This window comes from Nannobrachium achirus (genome assembly GCF_963921795.1).
Source record: "Nannobrachium achirus genome assembly, chromosome: 22".
Taxonomy (NCBI): domain Eukaryota; kingdom Metazoa; phylum Chordata; class Actinopteri; order Myctophiformes; family Myctophidae; genus Nannobrachium; species Nannobrachium achirus.
Genome location: NC_137829.1, coordinates 37,883,305 through 37,908,814, shown reverse-complemented (window position 1 = coordinate 37,908,814; position 25,510 = coordinate 37,883,305). Strand labels below are relative to the sequence as shown.

Below are 25,510 nucleotides of genomic sequence, written 5' to 3'. Positions count from 1 at the left end.
GCTAAGAATGAGATGAACTGGCGGGTGTGGTCACATAAAAACCTAATTTGAACTCTTTTTGAACACTTTTTTGGAAAAAAAGTCTTCTTCCTAGTATAATCACAATACCTGATCACCATGTTTTAGGGGGGATCATGGCACTGCATCTTTAAGACCTAAGATTCTTCTAATGCCTTCTAAATCAGTGGTTCTCAAACCTTTTCATGCAAATGACGCCCAAATGAATATGTATTTGGACACATAACTCCCCCATCTGACAATGTTTTGCTGCCAGTGACCACTCTCGAGATTTTTGAGAACCACGGTTCTAAAGCAATATTCAAAATCTTAAAACCTACATTACTAAAATCTAAAATGACACCGATGCTTTCCCGGGTTTTAATGGGATACATCTCTTCTTAGGGAGGAACCACGACGATATCTACCTAGTCTAGCCCATTTAGGCCTGAACACATTATGACGCAATATTTTATGCTTTAAATATAAAAAAAACAGCAGATATACAAGCTCACAGCGCGGCACCGAGTGCCGCGCTGCGAGCTTGTAGATCTGCTATTTTTGAAAAATAGTGAAAATTAGAATTTTGACCTGATTCTATAAGTGTCTTTTGAATCCTTCTAAGATTTTTGAAAAAAAAAAACTATGTTTCTATGTCAGCAATCTGGCCAGCCATCGTCAAAGAAAAGGTCCTTTTCACTGGAGCTCAGTTAGTCTGTTCTTGAGAGACTACTATGTCAGTGGTTCTCAAACCTTTTCATGTGAAGGACCCTCAAAATGATATTTATTTGGCCACGGACCCCCATCTCAAAATATTTAGTTCCAGGGACCCCCCAGAAGCAAAATTTGAGTTAACAAACGTTCGCTTTGAAAATACATATATTCAAAGATATTCACACATTTTCACAACTTTTTCAAAAATAGCAGATCTACAAGCTCGCATATCTGCTATTTTTCACTGGTTAAAGCATGCAATAATTTTAGGCCTAAATGGGCAATCCAAAGCAAGGCATCTGCAGTAAGCAAGGTAAATGGGATAAGCCGTAATCGTATGTGACAGCAGAGCACGAGCTGAGATTCAAACCCATGCGACCACGATACCAATGGCTATATATATATTGATCAGAGCGAATCCATTTGCATTGGAAAATGCTCTTGGGGTGCACGGGTTCAAATCCCCTCCCGGCAGGACGTTTTTTTTTTACCTGGTGGCGATGACGTTATGGGTTTGCATGAGGAGGAGCGGGTGAGCTGGGGAAAGCGCCGTTCCCCCGTCCGCCGCGGGGAGGAGAGGGGTGACCTTGGCAGGGGGGTCAAGGTCGAGCAGGCCGTTAGTAAAGACACCGGGAGGCTGCGTTAGAATGGAGGGAGGTCAGTCTCTACATGCTGGAGCTCAGTGGTTCTCAGACTGTTGTGGAGAACCACTGCTGTAGTTACCAGGGCATTCACCAAATTCCAATATTCGAATATCAAAGTCATTATTCGACGTTGTTCACCGAAGTCGAATATTTGCGTTTTTTTTTTTTTTTTTTTTTTAATATATAGTTTATAAAGCTTGGCTAGAAAGGAGGTCATAAGAATGAGTTGTCAATGCCCCTGGTGGATGAATTTGTTAATGCTCTATACCAGGGCTTCTCAAACCTTTTTAGGCCGTGACCCCCAAAATAAACATATATGAACTGGGGACCCCCACCCTGACAAGCACTTGGAATTGTAGCTATTACATTTAATGTGACTCGGTTCCACAGTTAAATATTGTGAAAATAGCTGATCTACATGCTCACAACGCCTCGCAACGCGAGGCGTTGTGAGGCGTTGTGAGCATGTAGATCGGCTATCACAATGTTCGCCTCTTGCTTACTTAATATTTGACAGTTTGGCCAGTCCTGTCGAATATTCGACTATTCGAATACTTTGAGGTTGAATAATTCGAATACTAAAAATCACTATTCGTGAATGCCCTAGTAGCTACTACATCAGCCAAGGTGTGCAGCAACTACAAAGCCTTTGTACTTCAAAAAAAGGACCATAGCAGAGTCATGGAGGTTTGCTGCTAGTTTCCCACATTCCCTGGACTTCTTAAATATTGAATCCTTCTCCATTTGAGTCATACATCTTTATTGAATATTATAAAACAACCTGGCTGAATATTGTAGATTATGCAGAATGAAGACATCACAAACGTATATGAAACTCTAAGATGTGTATGGTTCTTTTAAGCGCCACTGGGATAAACAGCCTTGTATCAATGTTGTTAAAATATGTACATAATGCAGAATATCTAAACAAAATCCCTTCAAACATTGCCAACATACTGTTTTTCTCTCTATATCAGAGGTAAAGAAAGGTAAAGGGTACACAGTGAGAGAACAGACAAGAGTTGTGCAAGACAACATAAAAAAGGGTAGACGATGGGTGTCCATGTTGGTTAGAGAGGCCGGCCCATGTGTCCTAGTGTCCCTGAGCAAGACTTAACCCCTGTCTGTGCACTGTTTTAAAGGACAACTCCAGACTAAATAACATCTGGGCAAATTTTCCTACTTGTATTGATGCCCTCATATCATAGAGTGGAGCCATAAGCATATCGCTTTTACGCTATTTGTTGCGGTCAAAAGTGTTAGTTCTTTTTATCAATCTGTATTTAGCTGTCATTACACACATATCCATGCCATTGTTGTCCCACACGAGCTGCCACACACTGCTAAAAGGCAATTCTGCCTAATAGACACCATGGACAGTGATTTGGGATCAATAAAAGTAGGAAAATGAGCCTAGATGTTATTTAGCCTGGAGTTGTCCTTTAATACAGAGCTGGAGAGACATGGAGACTCCTGTTACTGATACTCTATAGCAGGGATCTTCAACAGGGGGTCCTCAGAGTTACTGCAGTGGGACCTCCAAATCTTCCAATCCTTTTTATATTAAGAACTTGAACCCTAGTGTCCATATTCTGAGAATTGTAGCCAAAAATAGCCGATCTACAAGCTCACAGTGAGCTTGTAGATTGGCTATTTTCGGCAAAGACCTTTGGTGTAGAGGGGAAAAAGAGCAGACTAAGGACAGAGTGAAAGGTCAAGTTTATTAAGTATTGACGGTTCAAGTGGTTAAATATCTGAATTGACATGAATCCGAAATACACTGATGATCGTGCTGTCAAACAATGAAACGATATGGAATCTATGAACAGGTTGTTCAGGGACCCTGCTTCATCTCTCTCAACTAAGGGGTCCTCGGCCTGAAAACGTTGAAGACTCCTGCTTTATAGCAATGATTACTATCAGAATGTAGCACTATTTAACCCTTATTTTAACCAAAGAAAATCACTTGCCCTACCTACAAGAACTACAATCAAATCAAATGAACACACAGGTGGGCAGAAAATCATTGGCTACTCACATTAGTGGGAATGATCCAGCGAGGAGTGATGAGAGGTTTGGGCTGCTGCACTGGTGCCAACTGGAATACAAACCAGTGCATAACTTTTACACAACACGGCTAGGTCTTTAATTACACAGCAACAAGCCTTTTGTTTAATAGGCTTCCAAATACTGTAACTCTCACATTCCTCTCAGTGACAAATGTACGCTGTGTGTCTCAGGAGATAGGCAGAGGGAAAACGAATTAAACTACATGCAATACATTACTACACAGTATTTAGGTATTACGGATTGGATGCAGATTAAAGATAAAGAATGTGTCATGTACTGTATGTCGGTATGTATTGTTCACTATGTGAGGGGGACAAGCGTTGACATTTTCATGTCAAGGACCCCCAAACTGATAGAGAAGATATTTGTAGAAAATCTTTAAAGCCTATCTACAAGCTACTAAATCTACTGTCTATTTTGTCAACAAATTTGTATTTTGGCATGCCTTGATGGTGTCGTAATGGCCGACTTTGCACTTGGTTGCAGGCCGAAAATAGCCGGAACTACAAGCTCACGACGCGTTGCAGCGTGACGCGTTGTGAGCTTGTAGATCTGCTATTTCCAGAGTAACACAACACCAGATTGCAAACATTAAGTGAGAGAGTCTAGTTAAATGTTGGGTCAGTGTAGTGACTCACCACAGGTGTTGGGTCAGTGAAGTCGATGAGGTTTTCAGACAGCGGCGTGCAGGTCTGCATCTCCATCTCCTCCGTCGTCACCTGCACAACATCATCCGTTCAGACAATGTTCAAACAAAGCAGCTACTGAACTGAACGGAGCAAACAAACGTGTCTTTTTACAGCAGACGTTCTCAAACCTTTTCATGTCAAGGACACCCAAATGTATATACAGTATATTTGGCCATGGACCCCCATCTGAAAATGTTTTGTGCCAGGGAACCCCAGGTTTAAAATGAGCGTTAAAAATGTTCGCTTAAGTGTGGGGCAAGGTGGCGCTTACCTTTACATTCCCCATTTTTCACTATCATCAGACAGTAGGCAGTATAGAGACCAGGATTACTGCATGTTTTTTGTGAGGGTACCTACCCTAGGGGACGAAAATGCAAACTCCACACAGGAAGGCCCTTTCGCCGACCCCACCTAGAGCAGGGGTTCCCAAACTTTTTTGTCTCAGGGCACCCCATGAATTTTAATCTGAGGCACCCCTACATTATAATTTTCACTCCCAGCACCTTATATTTATAGCATATCGTCGTTGTCGGGTGGAAACCTTGTATGTCCAAAACCGTTCCTTTTGTATTTATCATATGTACTAGTGAAAACAGCCGATCTACAAGCACAAGAAACAAAACACAAGCTGTTTTCACTAGTTTTGTGCGACAGTCTTGTATGATGAAGCAGGGCTTTGCTTTACCAAAAGATGTAGACATTTGAAACTTGGAGATATGAGGTTTCTGTCCGACAGTGACAATATTTTAGTGATGATGTTGCGAGGAAAACGTTGAGATAATAGCCATTTTGGTTAGAACTGACTGAAAATAACTTTGTACATCAAGTTTAAAATGATACTAAATATTTTTTCAAGTGTCCAAATAAATTCGAAATATTATCAAATGATCTGGTGGCACCCCTGGACTGCCGTCGCGGCACCCCAGCGTGCCCCGTCACCCACTTTGAAAACCCCTGACCTAAGGGTATGGACACTGATTATGCGGAGGAGATAACACTGTCCCTGGTGGGAATCGAACCCAGGACCTGTGCAAGACATTTAATTTAAATGTGTCCGCCTATAATGTTATGCTTTTAAGGCTTCACATGCTGGCAAACATCATGGTAGCGCTGTGATTGGTTCATTGGCAGCAGTTAATTGGTTGATGGGTGTGTTGCGTTACCTTGGTTGCTGGGCTCTCACTGGCAGACTCACAGGGCAGCACGGGAGCGGAGTGGGGACCGTCTTCACACAGCCTCTCAACGCTGAGCCCAAGGAACATGGGAAAACCAGGGGGGGGGGGGGGGGAGAGAGAGAATCAGACCAGGCATGTGCACACATAGACACCAAAGGGGGCTTGAGCACCTGCCCTATCATCTGTGAAACGTGCCCTATCCAGACCATGAGTGCAGTTTTATGGTAAAATAAATGCAAACGCCCCCTTTCCATTGCATGCCATATGAAGGCAGCATTCAAGAGAATTGACTTGTCCAAACTCTCCTGAACTTGAATGCAGCATCTTATGCTGAAAGAATTGCCCTCACTGTGTAGAAATCCGTGCCGTACGCCACATCTCCAGTATTGCCTTTTTTATGTTTACGTTTAGTGTGATATCAAGTACCAAAATAGGCTGACCTCCAAGCTCAACCTCCAAGCACAACGCATTGCAGCGCGACGCGTTGTGAGCTTGGAGGTCTGTTATTTTCGATATTTTCACCAAAAGGCCCTTTTAGAAATTTCAGCCCCTGCCTCCCTAACATTCTCTGCACGTCCCTGAATCAGACCGACAGAAGAAAGAGAGGGAGACGGACAGACAGACGAGAGTGAAAGAGAAAGAGACGGACAGACTGACAAGAGAGAGACAGACAGACAAGAGAAAAAGAGAAAGAGAAAGAAAGAAAGAGTGAGATGAAATGGAAACAGAAGGAATGCAAAATGGAATCAGTGCAGATATTTGGGTTCCGTTAGACTTGATGAAATGGGAATGAAATTTCCCGTTATGGAGAGAGGAATTTCCCTGTGCCGTGTGCTCATTAATCAGAACTTTCCGTGTTCAATCAACCTTTTATTTCAAACCTCAAACAACAAATAATTCAATGGAAGCCCCTCAATTAGTGAATCCACCGTCTATGTAGAACAACACAAGCATGAATAATAAAAGTGTTTACCACATCTATGAGCCTGGGGGCAGCTAGCCCTTGCTAATTGCATAGTCAAGCTGCAATGTGTGCGTGCACGTGTGTGTGTGAGTACGTGCGTGATCCTACTGTACACGCTTATTAAGCAGGAACACCAACAGTATCCAGGCAGAATGCAAGTCATGTGACCACTTGGGCACACACACACACAGACACACACAAAGACACATTGCTGAACACAGTTGCCTTACTCAGACAGACCAGTAGGTGGTAGCAAAGAGCTAAGAGAAATAATTACAGATAGCAGCTTTGTAGATGCCAGCCATAGGCCTACTGGCATCCGGGAGAGTGTTTTCTGCTGGTGATTCAGTCCAAGTGTATCAAAGGGTGCGTTCGTAAATGCGCACCGGGTGTGGTTAGGGTTAGGGGTTATGGTTAGGTTTAGGCATAGTTTTACTGAGGTTAAGGTTAGGGTTAGGGTTAGGCATAGTTTTACTGAGGTTAGGGTTAGGTTTAGGCACTCACTACACTGAGCACACACCCAGTGCGCATTTCGAACGCACCCTTTGATACACTCGGACTGAAACACCAGCAGAAAACACCATCCCACTGGCATCCATAAAGGGTTGTAATGTTTGCCTGTGCACTGAGCAGCAGCTTACACCAGTGAATCATAAATGAACACCCTACTTCATCACACTACAGCGTCACACACAAGCATCAAAGGTAGCAGATCTGCAAGCTCGAAATGCCTAGAACTGCGACATTTTATTTTATTTGAATATGCGTGAATAGGGTATGCGTGTGACATCATCATCATCATATCCTGAAGTTATGCGGGAACGCCTATTGAATGGCAAAAAACTACTTTCTGGCCTTGACAGCCCATACATCCAAACAGAAAAGTCATATCTGATTGCATTAAACAACGTTAAACTCACTTTGCCACTCGATTTGACATTCACTTTATGCATGCACATACCCTCTATATTTACATTGTTGCACAGACCTAGTCAGTGAAATCTTCAGTGTCAAATCAACTCTGAGGGCCAAAAGTATAAGACGATTATGAAACTGTAATTGTGTTAATTGATTTGATGATACAGCATATAAAAATACGACAGGGTTTTATCAATTATACAGTACATCGCTAGAATAAATAACAGTGAGGATAATGGATAGTTACATTACATGCAGGCCTGGGACCTGTTCCTCAACAGAACATAGGGCATATCATGGTCAATCCATATGCCTTCCATTCATATCCACTTGGATTGTTAGGTAATACAGAAATACACAAAGAACAGTGAGGAGGGAGCTTTAGCTCCACTGAGAGGGTGTGTGTGTGTGTGTGTGTGTGTGTGTGTGTGTGTGTGTGTGTGTGTGTGTGTGTGTGTGTGTGTGTGTGTGTCCCAGGGGGATTAGGAACCTGCAGGCACCGCCATAGATCCCCTCCTCTGCTAATCTGTTCTCTCTCTCTCTCCCTCTCTCCACTTTATCTATCCTTCCCTTGGTTCTCAGCATAACTCATTCACACCATACTGTGCACTTTACACACACACACAATTTGTTGTATGAGTGGGAAGACAGATGCGCGTGAGCACGCACACTCGCACACACACACCTGGGTCCAGCCGATGACATGAGGGCTGGTTTGAGCAGGTCCCAGGAGTCTTGTCTGTCGGGGCGACCGCTCACAGACAAAGATGAGTTACTACCCATGCGGCCACTACGCACCTTCAACCTGGAGAGAGATAGAGACACACACACACGCACACGCACGCACACGCACACACACACACACACACACACACACACACACACACACACATTACACTACTGTACCACATGAATCAGTTCAGAATCATGGGTGTGTTTTTTTTTTATAATTAGTAATTGTAAAAGTGAACATAATGCAGCAGTAACGCACATACTGTAATTATTAATTACAGTATGTGCGTTACTGCTGCATTATGTTCACAAAACTCTGACAAAGACCTGGCTGTTTCTGGTGTTCCTGAAATTCCCCTATCCTGGGGCGAATATTCAACCAATAATAGCCAATCAAAAAGCCAAGCTAAGAGTTCGGTTATTTTTATTTTTTTTATGGGTCACGACTCGAGAAGAATTCCCATTTTATTTTCCTACATTTAAGTACCGGTATGTATATTTCAAAGATTTTTTTATATATCTTTCTTTTTAATAATCTTATACATTTAAAATAACCAAACAAACACATCTAAGAAATACCATAAAATAATAATAATAACCAGTAAGACGCCCTAGTATGGAATAAGCACAGGACAGAATTCATTTGCAAGTGTGGTTTGAGTTGCGATTGGTTGTTTAAGTTGGACAAAATGTGGACACAATAATTTTATGTTCCCAAATATGGATATGACTGACTTCATAGATGTCTTATGTTATAGACCACATGAGACTCACACAATATGTCCATATATGGGCATTCCAAGCTATAGGCTTAATATTGATGACATGCAGGGATCACCATATATGGGCATACAAGGGACAAGGACATAATTAATTTGCAAGTGTGACCCGTGTCGCGGCAGCAACACTGGTTAGACTGATACAATATGTATATACTAGGGTAAAACCATGGTTGCTAAGGTGGTTGCTAACGTACACTAACAGACCAGCAACAACAGACTGTTGCCACAGCAACGTACACAAAGGTTTGTGTACACATGTGGTGTCGCATCAGTATGACATCACACTGTGATGTCATACTGATGCGGAGATATGAGCAGGGCAAAGGTGTGACGTGTGACCGACCGACCGACCGACGGACGGCCGGTGGAGGTTTTGATACTTAAACTGCGACCTACGGTCGCAATAAATATATTGGCATTTCGCAGACATATTGATGACATCAGGGATCTACATATATGGGCATAAAAGGGATTGTGTGTATATAGACATTGAGGCATTTGTAAATGAATTCTGTCTTAGCCATATATGGAGCATCCATATATGGGCATTGCCAAATATGGGTCAACAATGTGATGTCACGACAGGTCAGCTATAGACATTGAGGCGTTACCCAGCCTCAAACAGGATCTGCCGTGTTTCATAGTAAACTTTCTCCCGGTTACACATTTCCATTTAGAAACATTGCCATTCAGAAGATTGACTTCCATTATTCTAAATGGAGGTGTCACCTAAACCTAACCTCTAACCTCAGTGGGGGTATTTCTGAATGGGGATGTTTCTAAGTGGGGGTGTTTCTGAATGGAGGTCTGCCCCCCTTTCTCCCTACGGTCACAATAACAGTTTTATATCGTTGCCCAAACTGCAACGAATTAAAGCCATGAGTCACAGGACAAGATCAAATATTATCCTCTTATGAACCATGTCGAACATCCAAACTGAATATGAAAGCGAATACTCTTACATAGGAAAGATAAAGAGACTATTTGCTATGTGACCGTTTTGCTATGAAAAAAGTCTGTGCAATTAGCAATGGGATACGAATAAACTATCATCGAACAGAAACATTAAGCAGCTTTATTTAAGAATGATAAGAATGAGTACCAACATACAAAAAATAAATGTAAAACTAAATAAAATAAAAATCGTCTATGTCCGCATCACGATTAATCTATGAATCGATGTTATTTTCCAACCCTATTTAATACATCTGCTTTTTCTAATCCCCGTCACCATGGCAATGATGCCCATTTACGTTCCCTCAAAAAAGAAAAAAGGCTGTCTGTCTCGCAAAAATAACAGCGATGTCCATGCCTGTCATTCACAGCACACACAGCCCCGCAGGATGGAGTGGGTGATGTCACAGCCGAGTTATGCCAAGACACCTCATGAATATGCATGTGGACTAATCAGCTTTAAGGGGGGGGACTGTGGGCGGTGATTGGCTAAGATGGTTGTGTTGACAGTTGGGGTGACTCAGGAAAGAAGACGCCCCTGTCCGGTGGAAACCTTGTAAGTCTGATGTATCCAATGTAGTTATTTTTAGTCACACGTTTCTTGTTCATATTTCTCATAGCTCTTGCCCTTTCATAATTCTTCCAAATCAGGGATAAGAGCCGATCTACAAGCTCAGAACGCGGCGCGCCGTGACACATTGTGAGCTTGTAGATCGGATAATTTTGTGCGACAGCCTTGTACGCAGAAAGAAGGGTATTCGTTTAAGAAAAGTAAAAAATTAAGAATGGGAAACAAAAGTGATAAATATGGAGATACAAGATTTCTACCTGACAACAACAAAGAGGGAGTAGAGAAGAGGCCCAGTCACATTCCAAGACACACACACACACACACACACACACACACACACTGATAAAAGCTGCAGATGATGTCCCCACAATGCTGCGGCCCGCGTGTGTTTACTGATGACTCTATTGTCTTAAAGAATATCGTTGCTGTTGGGAAGAAACCGCTCATCTATCTTGTTTTTTTCTTTTTTTTTTTTATAAATGAACGCTCTACTTGATGACACTATGGTGTCAGACAAAAGCATCAGATCTGCAACCTCAAAACGTGGCGCGTTTTGGGCTTGTGGATCCGATACGTACTTGCTATATTTGTCATTTGAATCCTGAAAAGTAACAGTTTGGGAGTTTTGGTTTCCACCCGACAGAGACGAATAATGCTTTTCCATATCAAACTATGAGAGACATTAAAAGCAGTGGCGTGCCACCTTGTAAGGTGACTACTACGGTTGTTTACTAATTCAGCAACTAATTGAAGTTTACGGTTCTAATAGCTGCTTAATTCTTCCATAATGACAGTTTCATGATTGGAAAATAACAAAAACATTAGCTTAAATTAGTGTGTGTGTGTGTGTGTGTGTGTGTGTGTGTGTGTGTGTGTGTGTGTGTGTGTGTGTGTGTGTGTGTGTGTGTGTGTGTGTGTGCGCGTGTGTGCTTGAATTACTATCCTTGTCAGGGCCAAATATGATTTGAGAAATATACATTGTGAGGACAATTTTCTGGTGCTCACAAAAGAAATGGGTGTTATTATTTGTGGAGCTATGTTTACAATGAGGAACACATTCAAGCTGTGTGTGTGTGTGTGTGTGTGTGTGTGTGTGTGTGTGTGTGTGTGTGTGTGTGTGTGTGTGTGTGTGTGTGTGCGCGCACACCTGGCAGCAGCCTCCTGCAGGTTACAGTTCTTGTCTCCAGCAATGACACTGTGCTCGTCCACAGAGCCCTGGAGAGAGGAGAGGAGGGGAGGGGAGGGGAGGAACGTTCAGTGAGTTGATTTATGATTATGACCAGAGCATGTGAGCTGGAGCGGGACGTTTTCCTAGCGTAGCGGGAGTGGGTTCATAAAAAGGCAGGAGCAGAACTCGGAGCGAGGACCGCACGTCGCTACAAGCCGCTGCTGTCGGGGCCGCGCACCACATGTTTGAGCATGCCCGGTCGCACTCGACGGACAAAAATAAATCCGCACACAGCGTGCAGCGCTTACATCGTTAGAGAGTTCGATTTTTTTTACTTCGGGTCCCTGGCACAAAACATTTTCACATGGGGGTCCGAAGCCAAACTGTAGGCCAAATTGTCAAAAAATGTAAGATAGACAAAAACAATTATTGGTGTGTCTCCTGAGACTGGGAGGTCGGTGTCTCGGAGACGCGTCCCAACGGTGGGGACCTGTCCCCGAGTCGCGCCCCCATGGGAGAATCGTGTCCCCGTCCCCATCCCCACGGGAAGGGAGGATGGTGCGCCGCCAGGTCGCACCTAAACCAGGGTTCCCCAATAGGCGGCCCGCGGGCCATTTGCAGCCCGCGAGGGGCTACTGTCTAGCCCACACCAACCCCAGTAATAATGGTGGTATAAGAGCAGCAACAACACTAGTATATCGTTGTTGTCGGGTGGAAATCTCGTATCTCCAAATTTGTACGTTCTTTCGCAAATCATACAAGGCTGTCACACAAAAGTAGTGAAAACACAGCGAGGCGTTGTGTGCTTGTAGATCGGCTGTTTTCACTAGTTTAAATCATTTTAAAATGATGAATTCAAAACGAACGGTTTTGGACATACAAGATTTTCACCCGACAACGACGAAAACTGTCACTGGAGTAGTGGGAACGCCACCGTCACCCCCTGCAATGTTGTGGCCCTCAGCTTGGTACCCTAGACATAATTCGGCCCTTTGGGAAAACTAATTGGGGAACCCTGACCTAAACCAAACCTTAAAGGAGTAGTTCACCCCCAAAATGACTTTTTTTTGCTATTGATTACTCATGTCATGGAGAGTAGAGTTCAATAATATTTTTTGTTTTTTGTCACATTCCTAAGACAAAAATTTGATTCGAGTAAATTTACCCCCATTGATTCCGGATGGGGACTCGTTTCGAAACAGGTCCCCATCCGGAACGAATGGGGGTAAATTTATTGTTATCACATTTTTGTCTTGGCGTGACTAATCAATAGAAAAAAAGTCATTTTGGGGGTGAACTACTCCTTTAACCTCAGTAAAACTAACGCTGGCGAAATGCGAACCTATCAAACGCTCCGTCCCCCGAAATGCTAACCTGACGACGCTGGTGAAAGCTAACCTGGTGAGTGGCTAACCTGCCGATGCTGGTGAAAGCTAACCTGGTGAAATGCTAAACCGCGTCCCCTATGTTGCGGGGACGGGGACGCGAATAGAGATCGCCCCTTGCTGCAGATAAGGTTGAGAAACAACGGCCATGGAGAATGAATAAAAAGAGGCTTTAGTCGAGACCTTGAGGACAGCAGCCTCCGCCTGCAGTGCCTGGGCCTTCAGGATGTTACTCTTCAGGTCCTCTGGAGGGGGCAGTGGAGCGGGCACTGGGACCGGACCGCTGCCCACGCTGTTCAGAACACACTTCTCTGTCAGCTTCACCATGTCCTCCTGGGCACGCACACACACACACACACACACACATACACACACACAGCTCGTCAGTCACGTCTCGTCACATATATCGAAATTATTACAAAATAATCGTCTAATCACAAATATTTTTTCATAATCGTTTCCCTGTTGAAAAGTTTACATCATTTTCAAATATATAAAAAAGAAAAAAAAATAGCAGTTCGACAACGCGCCACTTCGTGCCATTTCCGCTATTTTACACAAGTATACAATTATACATCATGTCAGTAATTTATTTATATTTAAGTTACTTGTCATATCTGCTCAGCGCAATTCTTTATTACGAAGCCTAAAAAAGGCAAACGGAAATATTTGTATTCATATTGTTCCAATGTTAACCCATTTAGGCCTAACCTATAGAATAGGGCTAAATCAGAAATTAGCCTACAAAACAAATATGTTGCTACATACTGTACATGTACTGTAAGCCCCTCCCAAACAGCAAAATGTGTTCCCGGCCTGAATGGGTTAAATGGCAAAAACACAATTAAATCGTTAAATCACAATTATTTTGTCATGAGCTGAAAATAGGTAGTTTTCTGACTGCCATACAGTAAGCAGAAAAAAGGCTCTGATTTTCATTCTATGATATTCATGGACCATATTTCTGGATATATATTTCTGGACCAATGACAGAGCTTCTCACAGATAAAATAACAAGTGTCATAGAGACTAGATTTCTGTAGGGAGCATTGTTAGCCAATAGCCGTCTGAATATAATAAAATAAATAAATACAAATAAGCAATCACTTACGTCAGCAGATAACTACATATATCTGCTTTAAAGAGGTGGTGCCATAGTTTTGTTCTTTTTCTGGTTTTCATGCGTCTATGAGGTTGACAGTGCTTCATTATACCCCCTGGTGTGGTTGTTATGAGCAATTATGTATTCCCTTTATATTTTGAATTTCTTCCTGGAGGCTGACACCTTGTGGGTCAAAAGTGCCGATCCAAAAACAGTGATTAAATGACATCATATAATAACCTTTTACCATTCCCCCAACACTGTGGGTGTGACTAACTTCAGCTGGGTCACCACCCACCATGACAACCAGGCATACTTAATGAACTGATGGGTGTAGCCACATAAAAACCTAATTTTAACTCTTTCTGTTCACTCTTTTGGAGGAAATCCTCCTCCTAGTATAATCATAATACCTGATAATCATGTTTGGGGGGGGGGGGGGGGAAATAAATCATGGCACTGCATCTTTAATGGTCAACTTAAACGTTGTAATCGTGACAATCCCTGGTCACATATCTCCAGTTCTACTGATTCAACGCTTGGTAAAAACAGCGGGCAGATGCACTAGACTAGACCTTCACCTGGTTGTTCAGAACCATGTTCACATTGATGTTGGGTCTGGGAGAAGCAGCCAGAGAACTGGCCTCCAACTCCAACTGCTTCAGACGAGCTGCTGCGTCTGAGGGAGACAAATACACACACAGATCAACATACTGTAAGTAGGTGCAGAGAAATGCAAAATAATGGTCACATACACACACACAGGCAAATGTATGATCGTATACCGGAACTGCATGCATGCCAACGCACGCACGAACACACACACACACACACACACACACACACACACACACACACACACACACACACACACACACACACACACACACACACACACACACACACACACACACACACACACACACACACACACACACACACACACACACACACACACACACACACACTTTTATCGACTTAACCCATTTAGACCTGAACGCAAATCTGTGTTACTTTGGATTTGAACCACTTTAACCATTATTTTATGCTTTAACTATTAAAAAATAGCAGATATACAAGCTCACAGCGCGGCACAGAGTGCCGCGCTGTGAGCTTGTAGATCCGCTATTTTTTTTAAATCGTAAACATTTGTGCAAGTCGAGGATATTCACTTGGTTGAGACTAGGTGCACTTTGAGTTTGTGTGATGCTGTAGTATGATCAAATAGGGCGTTTATTTACAACAACAACAAAAAAAATATATATGGAGATGAGTGGTTTCTTCTGCAACGCTATACACATTTTAAGCTTTTTAAGAGTAATATTAGTCTTGATTCGCAGTACTAGTCTTGGTGTGTGTGTGTGTGTGTGTGTGTGTATATGTGTGTGTGTGTGTGTGTGTGTGTGTGTGTGTGTGTGTGTGTGTGTGTGTGTGTGGTCCTACCAGTGAGACACAGCCCCTCGTCCGCGGCGATGCTGGACGATGACTGGGCACCGCTTGGCCCCGCCTCCTCAGTCGCCGTCACTATGGGAACAGCAGGGGTCCTGATGACATCATCAATGCAGGTCTCCAGTAGATCAGACACCATGGGCATGCTAGAGAGGGAGAGAGAGAGAGAACTTTAAGTATGACTTAAACTGGGTCGCACACAGAAAACTCCAGATCAACAAGCTCACAACGTATCACAGCTTGTTGAGTGAGCTCTGACATTAACCACTTAAACCATTAAAACCGGGAACACATCAGTGTCATTTTAGGAGGGGCGAGAGATAGTTTTAGGATAGGATTTAGAACAGTGAGGGGGCACGGTGGCGCAGTCGGTAGTGCTATCGCCTCACAGAAGGTCCTGGGTTTGATTCCTGCAGGGAGACCAGTGTTGATTTTGTCGACTAAAACTATGACGAAAAATGTTTGTCGACTGCGTTTTTTTCACTGACGAAAACTAAATAAAAACGAAAATAAAAACTAAGCTGTGATGACTAAAACTAAGACTAAATATATTGACAATTTCGTCAACAAAATAAAAACTAGACTAAAACGTCTAGTGGAGAACGTTAGGGAGGGACTAGTGGAGAAGAGAGTCATTTTATGTTTGGTTGCTCTCAGGTGTTGCGTGCTGAACATAGCAGATCTACAAGCTCACAACGCTAGATCGGCTATTTTCAGCACACAACCAAGTGTAAAGTCAGTCATTACAATGCCATCAAGGCCTGCATTTTAGTTGACTTAATCAACCGTAGATTTAGTCGCCATAAAATCTTATGATATTTAGTTGACTAAAATTAGACTAAAACTAAAACTTTTCAGGTGACTAAATTATGACTAAAACTAAATGACATTTTATTCAAAAGACTATGACTAAAACGAAATCAAAATCCCTAGGTGGGGTTGGCGAAAGGGCCTTTTTTGTGTGGAGTTCCCCGCATGTCTCCTAGGTACAACCTCACAAAAACATGCAGTAGTCCTGGTTTCTAGAATTCCTCCCCCCTGGCCAGCCAGGGCTCCCCAGGCATGGCAGAGGGAAGGGCAGAACCCAGGATTACAGCTTAGGCAATTGGAACTGGGTGAAAAAAATGAGTTACAAAAATCTTCGGATAAGAAATATTAAAAAACAATGAAAATAAAAAAGGATTTAGAACAGTGGTTCTCTAAGAAAGCAGATATACAAGCTCACTTCTTGCCATGCTGCGAGCTTCTACGTTTGCTATTTTTGACCTTTTTGTATTTTATTATTTTGAATCTGGAAATGAAATACACAATTTCAGATAGCATAATATCATTGGGGGGGGGGGGGGGGGGGGCCTTTGAGAACCACTGATTTAGAAGGCATTTTTAGGATCGGTTTCAAGTAGTAAACCCCATATGGTTGAGCGGAGAACCTTCTGCCTTCAGGGCTCTATACAGTACTAGTGTCTTTTCTGTTTTCTGTTAACTTATTGTGAGGAAATCTTTCCCACAATACATTTACGGTGCGCGACGCCGCCATACAACCAAAAATAATGGAGCTTTTAAATGCATCAGAGTGACTGACATGAGCCACTGTCCAACTCACCTGTGGCCTGCATTGCAGGGTGAATGGATTCTCCCTCATTAGCACAACTGACAAAATGGTGACAAGATTTCCACCAATAGACAGGCCGGTATCGTTTTATAACGTCCTGTTCTGCAGCATCATTGGATGTCCAATACAAAAAAAAGTAATAATATCGTTTCTAATAGCCAAGCAATCACTGTATGACCATCTTGATTACTGTAGTACCCATTTAGACACAAAACAAACTTGTTTGAGTGTGTGCATATGCACTGTATACATGCGCACACACACGCACACACAAAGTCAAAACCTTTGTCCAAAACCTGAAAATGAAGGCCATTCAGATATTCACCAATGAAAAGTGTATGCTTGGATCAGCGGTGGCGGTCATGAAAGAAGTCGAGGGTAAAACCGTAATAATGAAATGAATGGCTGTGTGTCCAAAACCAAAATATTTGTTAAAAAAAAAGAATTGGCACCAATATCAAAGGTTAGATTCTCCCCGAGGCTCAGTTTATCCTGCGTTTTTTTTTTACGTCTTTGTTGGGGGAGCAATAACGTGTGTGGGGGAGATGTATTGTCATATTACTGCCATCAAAGGCATAGCCTCAGGCCAGACATTTAATATCGTCTCTGTCGGGTGGAAACCTCATATGTCCAAAAACTGTCTTTTCAGGTTATTATCATTTTAGTTTAATGGCAAAAGTAGCAGATCTACAAGCTCCGAAAGGCGGCTCTGCGGATCTGCTACGGTTGATGCTTTTGTGTGACGCTCAAGTGTGATCAAGTAGGGGCCGTTAAAGGAGCTATAGTCAACTTTTTCATTGTAGGTGTACATCCAGTCTACATACTAGGATGTAAACAAAGTACGGGCCCTGTAAATGTAAACAAAGGGCCAAAATGATTATTTTATCATTATTTTACGCTTTTTGTGGTCATTTTTTAATTGAAACACATATATGAAGCTTATTTTTTTATAAAATATTTTCGAAACATTATTTTTATTTTAGCATCCGTTTTTCAAGAAAAAGTTGACTATAGCTCCTTTAATTATGAAAAAAAACACACCAAAACAAGTTTAAAACATGGAGATAGGGGGTTTCCCGCCCGACAACAGCGATATAGTGGTTTTCAACAGAAGCTCTTTTATCAACTCCAGGAGGTATTCATACAGCTCTACTGTAGCCTGGAGGTACAGGCATGAGATGTAGTATATTACTACATACAGTACATACTGAGGTACAGCACCCCCCCCCCCCCCCAACACATACACAGCCAGATGAAGCATGGGTAAGTACTAGGGGTGTAACGATACATTTAACAGCGATACGTGGTTGACGATTCGATATGATTCATGACGATACGATTCGATTCAATGATTTAAAATCAATATAGTAACTATTTAGCAAAGCAATTAAATCTGTGTGAAACGTGTCAATAGTGCCGGTTTTAGAGGAAGAATCCATTATTATGGATATAAATAAGTAAGCACTGTGATTCTCTAGCAAATACATGGACATTATATTTCAACACATATGGACAAACCCGCACCTTGACACAGAGAAAACATACATTTATTAATAGACCAAGAGTAGCAATATGGCATGGAAAAGTATTTAGACCCCTCTTTTTAATTTTCCCTCTTAAAATTGCTAAACAAGGCACTAATACTTTTCCATACAATAGATTATTTGCATTGCAAAACGATTCGATACCGATTCCCTGCATTGTAAAACGATACAAAGCCAAACGGTACAATATTTTGCTTTTGCATATCGATATACTGTAGTAGATAATTGCAAATTAAAATAGATTTTTCGATTCAGTTACTATATCGTTACACACACACACACACACACACACACACACACACACACACACACACACACACACACACACACACACACACACACACACACACACACACACACACACACACACACACACACACACACACACACACACACACAGTAGGTCGTTAATGGCAGGAGTAGGCATCTCTTTATTCTCCTCTACTAAACACACACAGATTCTGGATACACTGTATATATATACAGTATACACACAGATTATATATACTACATCCTTTGGTCACTGTTATAGTGTAAACGGTTAACTAAATAATGTTAACATAAAAAAGAATCATCTTCATTGGTTGAGCTGTGCAAGTAACAGTGGTGCAGTTGAGGGTATGCCCCTTACGGGTCCATTTGGTTTCATTTGTATACTCTCTGAATTAAACACTTTACCCACTTTACATCCCTAGTGTCCCCATTTTGGGCATGACGTCATTAGAAGAAAACAGCCAAACATAGCAGATATACAAGCTCACAACATGTCCCAATGCTTGTAGATTTTCAGTATTTGTCATACTATGAAGTATATAGGACATACAAATCCCAATTACTTCGCATTGGATGATGGGGTTCTCATACACGGACAGTGTTGGGCAAGTTACTCACAACTGTAAAAAGTTACTCTTTACTTATTGCTCCTTTAAAAAGTAATATTACTGCACTTCAAGCTTGGTGTCAAAAGTAATTAGTTACATTACTGGTTATTTTACTACATTCATTTCACTATAGTCTCTCGAGCCAAATTATTGACCCAAACATTTTTCCAACGCAATGGAAGTGCTGTAAATGATCTGGGAGTAGAGCAGATGTCCAGACCTCCCCCAATTCCCTTTCTTCTTTGAATAGGGTCGGGGCCCGGATCCAACATTGAGGAACCATCACCGTCCCGGAAAAGAGTAAAGACGCGCTGTGATTGGCCAGAGGCACTTTGAGCGTGGGTCAAGTCCGCTTGAGACGCTGCACCTCCGTCACGGTTTGGTCAATAACTATCCTTGTTTGGGTTAGGGTTAGGGCTATCCTTGTCTTGCATTCAGCCAATGAGAACGCTTGCCAGAATGCCAGTACGATTGACTATTATGCGTAACGGTACACTGCAATGTGAAGCCATCAAAACACAAAGTGGACTGCTAATCATATATCATTTATATATTTTTATAATGACTCATTATTTTATCTGGGTTAAATACCTTATGCTAGTTCTACTTGAACGTTTACAAGAATTGATAATCCTGCTAATGTTTGAGTAGTGCGAGCTGCAGAAAAACAAACAAAGAACGACATGTTTAGCGAGCGCTGCCACTTGGATAAAAATACCAAGGATTGGTCCGTGGCGTCACTGTTAAGATACGATAGATCACGGTTTTGGCAAGTGTAATCCCTTACCCTTACACCACTCGTTACTTGGGAAAGTAATAATGTTACAGTAAGATATTACTTAATGCCCAACACTGTGTCCTCCTCAACCACCATTGTACAACTTTAGCTGTGTCAAAGTTAAAAACATACAATAGCATATTGGAAAATAGATAACATTAAATTAAGGCAAATTCATTTAATCAATGCATATTAGTCATTGTTTGTTCATTAACTCAAGAGTTCAGATTATTTTTAAGCAACAGGTCCATGAAATGTAGTAAAAAACTAAATCACTTTTTTTTTTTTATCATTTAAGCTTAATGTGTAAAGCAGTAATATTATGAAATATTTAAAACAAAAAAACAATAAAATATATTGGACAAATACAAACAAAATCGAGAAATACACATATCCAAGTCCTTCAACATAGACTGTACATATACAGTATGTGAGCTTAGGGGTGGGCGATACTGGAAAAAAGCATTATCACGATATGCTTCATGCAGTATCACGATACACGATATTATCACGATACTGTTTTAAGCGAGTTTTTAGGTTTATTATGATTATTAGACCCACAAAGATATTCTATAGATAATCTATTCATTTTTATGCTGCAGATAGAAAGATAGATAGCCTAATCTATGATTTTTTTAATGATAACATTCAGATTTTTGATTAAACAATTATCATTTTTTACCTCAAAATATTTACTAGTTGGTGTGATGATGGTTCAGGTCATTCAAATGGGTCCCAGAAATGTTTTATGGGTTCCCTTAAAATGTTTTTTGAGTGTTGTGAGCTTGTAGATCGGCTATATTCAAAACAATTTGGCGGGACCTCTCTGGGGGTCTCGACCCACAGGTTGACAACAACCCATGCCTTACCATTGAAACTTGAGGGAAAGCAAATTACCTTATGGTTGGTTTATTAGACCCACACAGATATTCTATAGATAATCTATTCATTTTTATGCTGCAGATAGAAAGATAGATAGCCTAATCTATGTTTTGTTTAATAACATTCAGATTTTTGATAAAAACAATTATAATTTTTTACCTCAAAATATTTACTAGTTGGTGTGATGATGGTTCAGGTTATTCAAATGGGTCCCAGAAATGTTTTATGGGTTCCCTTAAAATGTTTTTTGAGTGTTGTGAGCTTGTAGATCGGCTATATTCAAAACAATTTGGCGGGACCTCTCTGGGGGTCTCGACCCACAGGTTGACAACAACCCATGCCTTACCATTGAAACTTTAGGGAAAACAAATTACCTTATGACCAACCAAAGTCAGGAGGTTTGTTATGATACAAGCTTTCTTTTTAGAGAATTACTCACTCATTATCATCCTAGCTTTTCGCTTTTCTACTAACAATAATGGCATGGTTTTTATAACTAAGCCAATTATGTAATAGACACAAAATAGACGCAACGATTTCACCGCGATTCGCGACGACACACGCATGCATCAATGGTGAAAACATAAGCACTTTACAAATAGCGGCAAATAGCTACTTGTTTGTAGTTAATAAAAACAGAAGCATGGATTTACAAGGTGATCTAAATCATCTCATCGATACTGCCAGAACACACAGCTATGGAGAGGAGACTCCAGCACAGCTCAGCTTTGATGGCTGATAGCGATAGCAGGACGGTTAAGTAGTTTGCGTCCTGTTAGTTTAATGCATCCATTATGAAAAATATGCTTCAAAGAATGCAGGCCAAGCTGCATCACTGCTTTACTAAGTCCTGTGAAAGTGAAACTAAATCGTGGACCACTGTGCCGTGCTCCTGCACAATCACAACTCAGTCAGTGCTGTAGACACTGTAGCCTGTCTGCGTGCTGCCCGGGGGAGGGGCTGTGAAAGCAGGGGACAGATCCTCACGCTATATGACACGTTGAGCCGCGACACGTTATAGCTTGTAGATCTGTTCTTTTTGGCGAATTACACCACCGTACTATAGAAGTATAAATTAAGCACTAGAGCTGCGACTCATAGAACGTGCACTCTCTGTATCCAGAGCCTTGAGACTGTTTGTATCACGAGAGAAACGATACTCTGAAAAAGCATATCGTGGCAAAGCTGTATCGCCGATGCGATAATTATCGCCATATCGCCCACCCCTATGTGAGCTATTGTTCCTTCCTTTCCTTCCACAGAGCTGAGAGTGGATATAAATTCCAACGTGTTCCATTGTTACCACCTCAACCCTGAATACTCAGTTTGGGAACCATTGCTGTAGTGTGCCGTATGTCCATTTAAGACCTTTTTGAATGAATTGACTGTAAAAAAACGATAGCCGCACCGATATAAAAGTTCAGATCCTGCACAAACAGTGCTGCCATTAGTGCATAATAGCAGCACTGTGTGTCATCAGGATATAAGATAAGCCTTATTGGTATTTCGGTTCTGACCAATCAATAACCAGAATTGCCACCGTTTTTTTGTTTGTTTGTTTTTCCTTTTCAATATCCCTGACTCAGGAATGAGATTGAGATGAGCTGGTGAAGGGATTATTTGGAATGACAACCTGGCCTTCCTAGGCACATGATCGGACACCACAGTGTGGAAGGGATGGCAGAGGTGGGCTTAAAGGGAGGAGAATGGCTGTGTAGCACTCAGAGGATGAAGATACAGGGCTCTATTTTCGTCCATGCCTTACCCCTTATCCCTAAACTCTTGGGTAGCACCGACCAAGATTTTGCCAAAATGGCCTGTATTGTACTACTGTTTTTTTGCATTCACTCTCGTTTTGGGCTTCAAGTGCTGGCAGGTGTGTGCCAGTCAAAGGTGTGTGCCTAGCACCTGAGCATGGGTTCTGCCAGAATTTGGGACCTACCTAATACTATCCTCCAGGATGACAACGCTCCCCCCACAGAGCTAGGATCATCAGAGAGCACCTCCAGAATTTGGGACTGGAGAGGATGGAATGGCCGGCCTGCCAAATGAACACTTGTGGGATCAGCCTGGGTGAGCTGTACGTGCTAGAGTGACCAACAGAACCACGTTGGCTGACTTGCTACAAATCCTGGTTGAGGAATGGGATGCCATCCCACAGCAAAATGTGGCTAGGTTGGTGACCAGCATGAGGAGGAGGTGCAAAGCTGTTGTGGCCGCGTATGGATCTTCCACACGCTACTGAGGTCCCTGACACTGAGTGTAACATTAATAAAGTGTATACATGGCCAATATGTGTTGTTTTTTCTTGTCCTTATTAACGTGGGAGAGTGCAATCTTCAATGCTCCAAGCAACAAAGGTGAATACCAAAAGAACAGTATTACAGGCAATTTTGGCAAATATTTGGTCGGCGCTACCCACACGTTGTGGCTGTGTTGCCCGATGCTTACAGCTGTACCTCGTTGTAAAGGTGACTAATCAACAATAAAAGTTATATAAAACACAATACCAATCTGGTTACGTGTGTGTGTGTGTGTGTGTGTGTGTGTGTGTGTGTGTGTGTGTGTGTGTGTGTGTGTGTGTGTGTGTGTGTGTGGAGGGACGGTGCAACCACCTCGACAAGAGTGTTGCTCACAAGGTGGCGTTGTCAACGGTTAGACCAAAGAACATGTTCTTTCTTGACTCCATCTACAGAGGAGCTGCAGCTATAGGATGTTTGCCCCTGTTTATCTGAGGCAAGGGTTTATCAGTCCATACTCTGATCCAGCCCTAGCAGTTCATGTCTCAGAAGGGCGGGGATACACTAGCCGGAGTATCGCTCCGGCCAATAGCATTTGTTCACCGAACTTTGTGCCCGCCCCCCATCCCTCCTCTGTCTGCTCCCCTCCATCAGCTGGTCTGCTCTGCTCGCATTGACAACTTGTATGAGGAAATGAAAATGCGGTGCTAGATAGCGCATTTTGATCATTACAATGAATAAGCATAAACAAACCAGTTCACATGAACGATATTGATGTAAAATAAGATACCCGCAAAATTAAAACATGTTTTCATGTGAGCCCCTCTGCACTACGGACACCAACACTATTTTCTGTCTCCTTTTTTATATTAACCACTTGAACCCTCACGTCCATATTCGGAGAACTTTAGCCAAAAATAGCAGATCTACAAGCTCGCTTGGCGTTGTGAGCTTGTAGATCGGCTATTTTTTGGCAAAGACGTTTGGTGTAGAGGGGAAAAAGAGCAGACTGAAAGGTCAAGTTTATTAAGTATTGATGGTTCAAGTGGTTAAATATCTGAAAACACAAATTAACAAGAATCCAAACAAAATACACAGGTGTCAAATAATTAAACTATGGAATCTATGATAAGGTTGTGGGGGTCCCTGCTTCATCTCTCTCTCAACTAAGGGGTCCTTGGCCTGAAAACGTTGAAGACCCCTGCCGTAGGCGATGCCTTGACGACCGCGGCTTGTGCTTGGCTGAGCCACAGTAACTGCCCCAGTTACTGGAATTAAATGCCTGGATCCCGAGGCTATTCTGTCCACAACTCAAGTCCGGAGGGCGGAAACAAACAGCCACTAGGTGGCGAGACAGCTGGTGAGGGTGAGCCAGGTGTGTGAGGTGGTCCTGTGGGATGGTGGGGGGAGCCAGGGAGCTGTGTGGTGGTGGTGGTGGTGCTGGGACATGGAGGGGTGGAGGAAGGATGGTGGAGGAGAACACCTGAAGATGAAGAGGAGGACCAGGCTGGATGGAGAGACCAGGGTTTTTATAGTTAACTAGAAACTAACGGAATTAACAAAGACTAGAAGTTGAAATGAAATGAAAATAAAAACTATGTTTTACAAAAAAATAAAAATAAAAAAAATACAATAATTAACTGAAACTGTTTTGTTTATTTACAGAACTAACAAACTAAAATCGTAGAAAAAATGTCCTTAGATTTAGCCTTTGTCAAAAGTTTTCAAAGCAGCAAAAATAGCCAATCTACAAGTTCACAACACATCGCAGCGACGTGTTGTGAGCATGTAGATTAGCTATTTTTGCACCAACATTTTTTTTTAAATAAAATCATCTTGTTCAATCTTGCCTGCTGTGTCTAATTCATATATATATATATATATATATATATATATATATATATATATATAAAACTAAACTGAAATTGCAAACAAAAAGTCATAACAAAATAAAACAAATAAAAAATGCTTAACTATAGCCTTGGGAGAGGCATAGAACAGGCTGAGTGACAAAGCGAGGAGGGGATAAAGAGAGAGAGAGTGGGTGACAAGGAAGGAGAATGTGAATGTACATGACAAGCAGACTGTACAGTATGCATGTTAATGGCATTGGGTTGTTTTAAGTAGCAGATGTTTTGGCTGAGAGGCCTGCTGGATTATGAAGGAGGAGAAGGAGAAACTGTGGTCCCTGAGAACTGGTGTCCCATAGAAAAGGCACTGAGGTGGGAATTGTAGATGACATTCAGTGTTGCGAGATGA

General features: G+C 42.0%; 1 protein-coding gene across 1 annotated transcript in view; it reads right to left on the bottom strand.

The window, feature by feature from the left end:
• The window catches only part of epb41l5 (erythrocyte membrane protein band 4.1 like 5), a 95,702-nt gene that overhangs the window by 1,970 nt on the left and 68,222 nt on the right, over positions 1-25,510 (bottom strand). Inside the window, exons 18-27 of the mRNA XM_080752886.1 lie at positions 24,594-24,758; positions 15,309-15,460; positions 14,447-14,544; positions 12,947-13,096; positions 11,358-11,425; positions 7,857-7,976; positions 5,278-5,359; positions 4,064-4,144; positions 3,394-3,453; positions 1,203-1,348 (exon numbers count right to left, since the gene is read on the bottom strand). Coding sequence (XP_080609012.1) covers positions 1,203-1,348; positions 3,394-3,453; positions 4,064-4,144; positions 5,278-5,359; positions 7,857-7,976; positions 11,358-11,425; positions 12,947-13,096; positions 14,447-14,544; positions 15,309-15,460; positions 24,594-24,758 — 1,122 coding nt within the window. The remainder of the gene's footprint in view (positions 1-1,202; positions 1,349-3,393; positions 3,454-4,063; positions 4,145-5,277; positions 5,360-7,856; positions 7,977-11,357; positions 11,426-12,946; positions 13,097-14,446; positions 14,545-15,308; positions 15,461-24,593; positions 24,759-25,510) is intronic.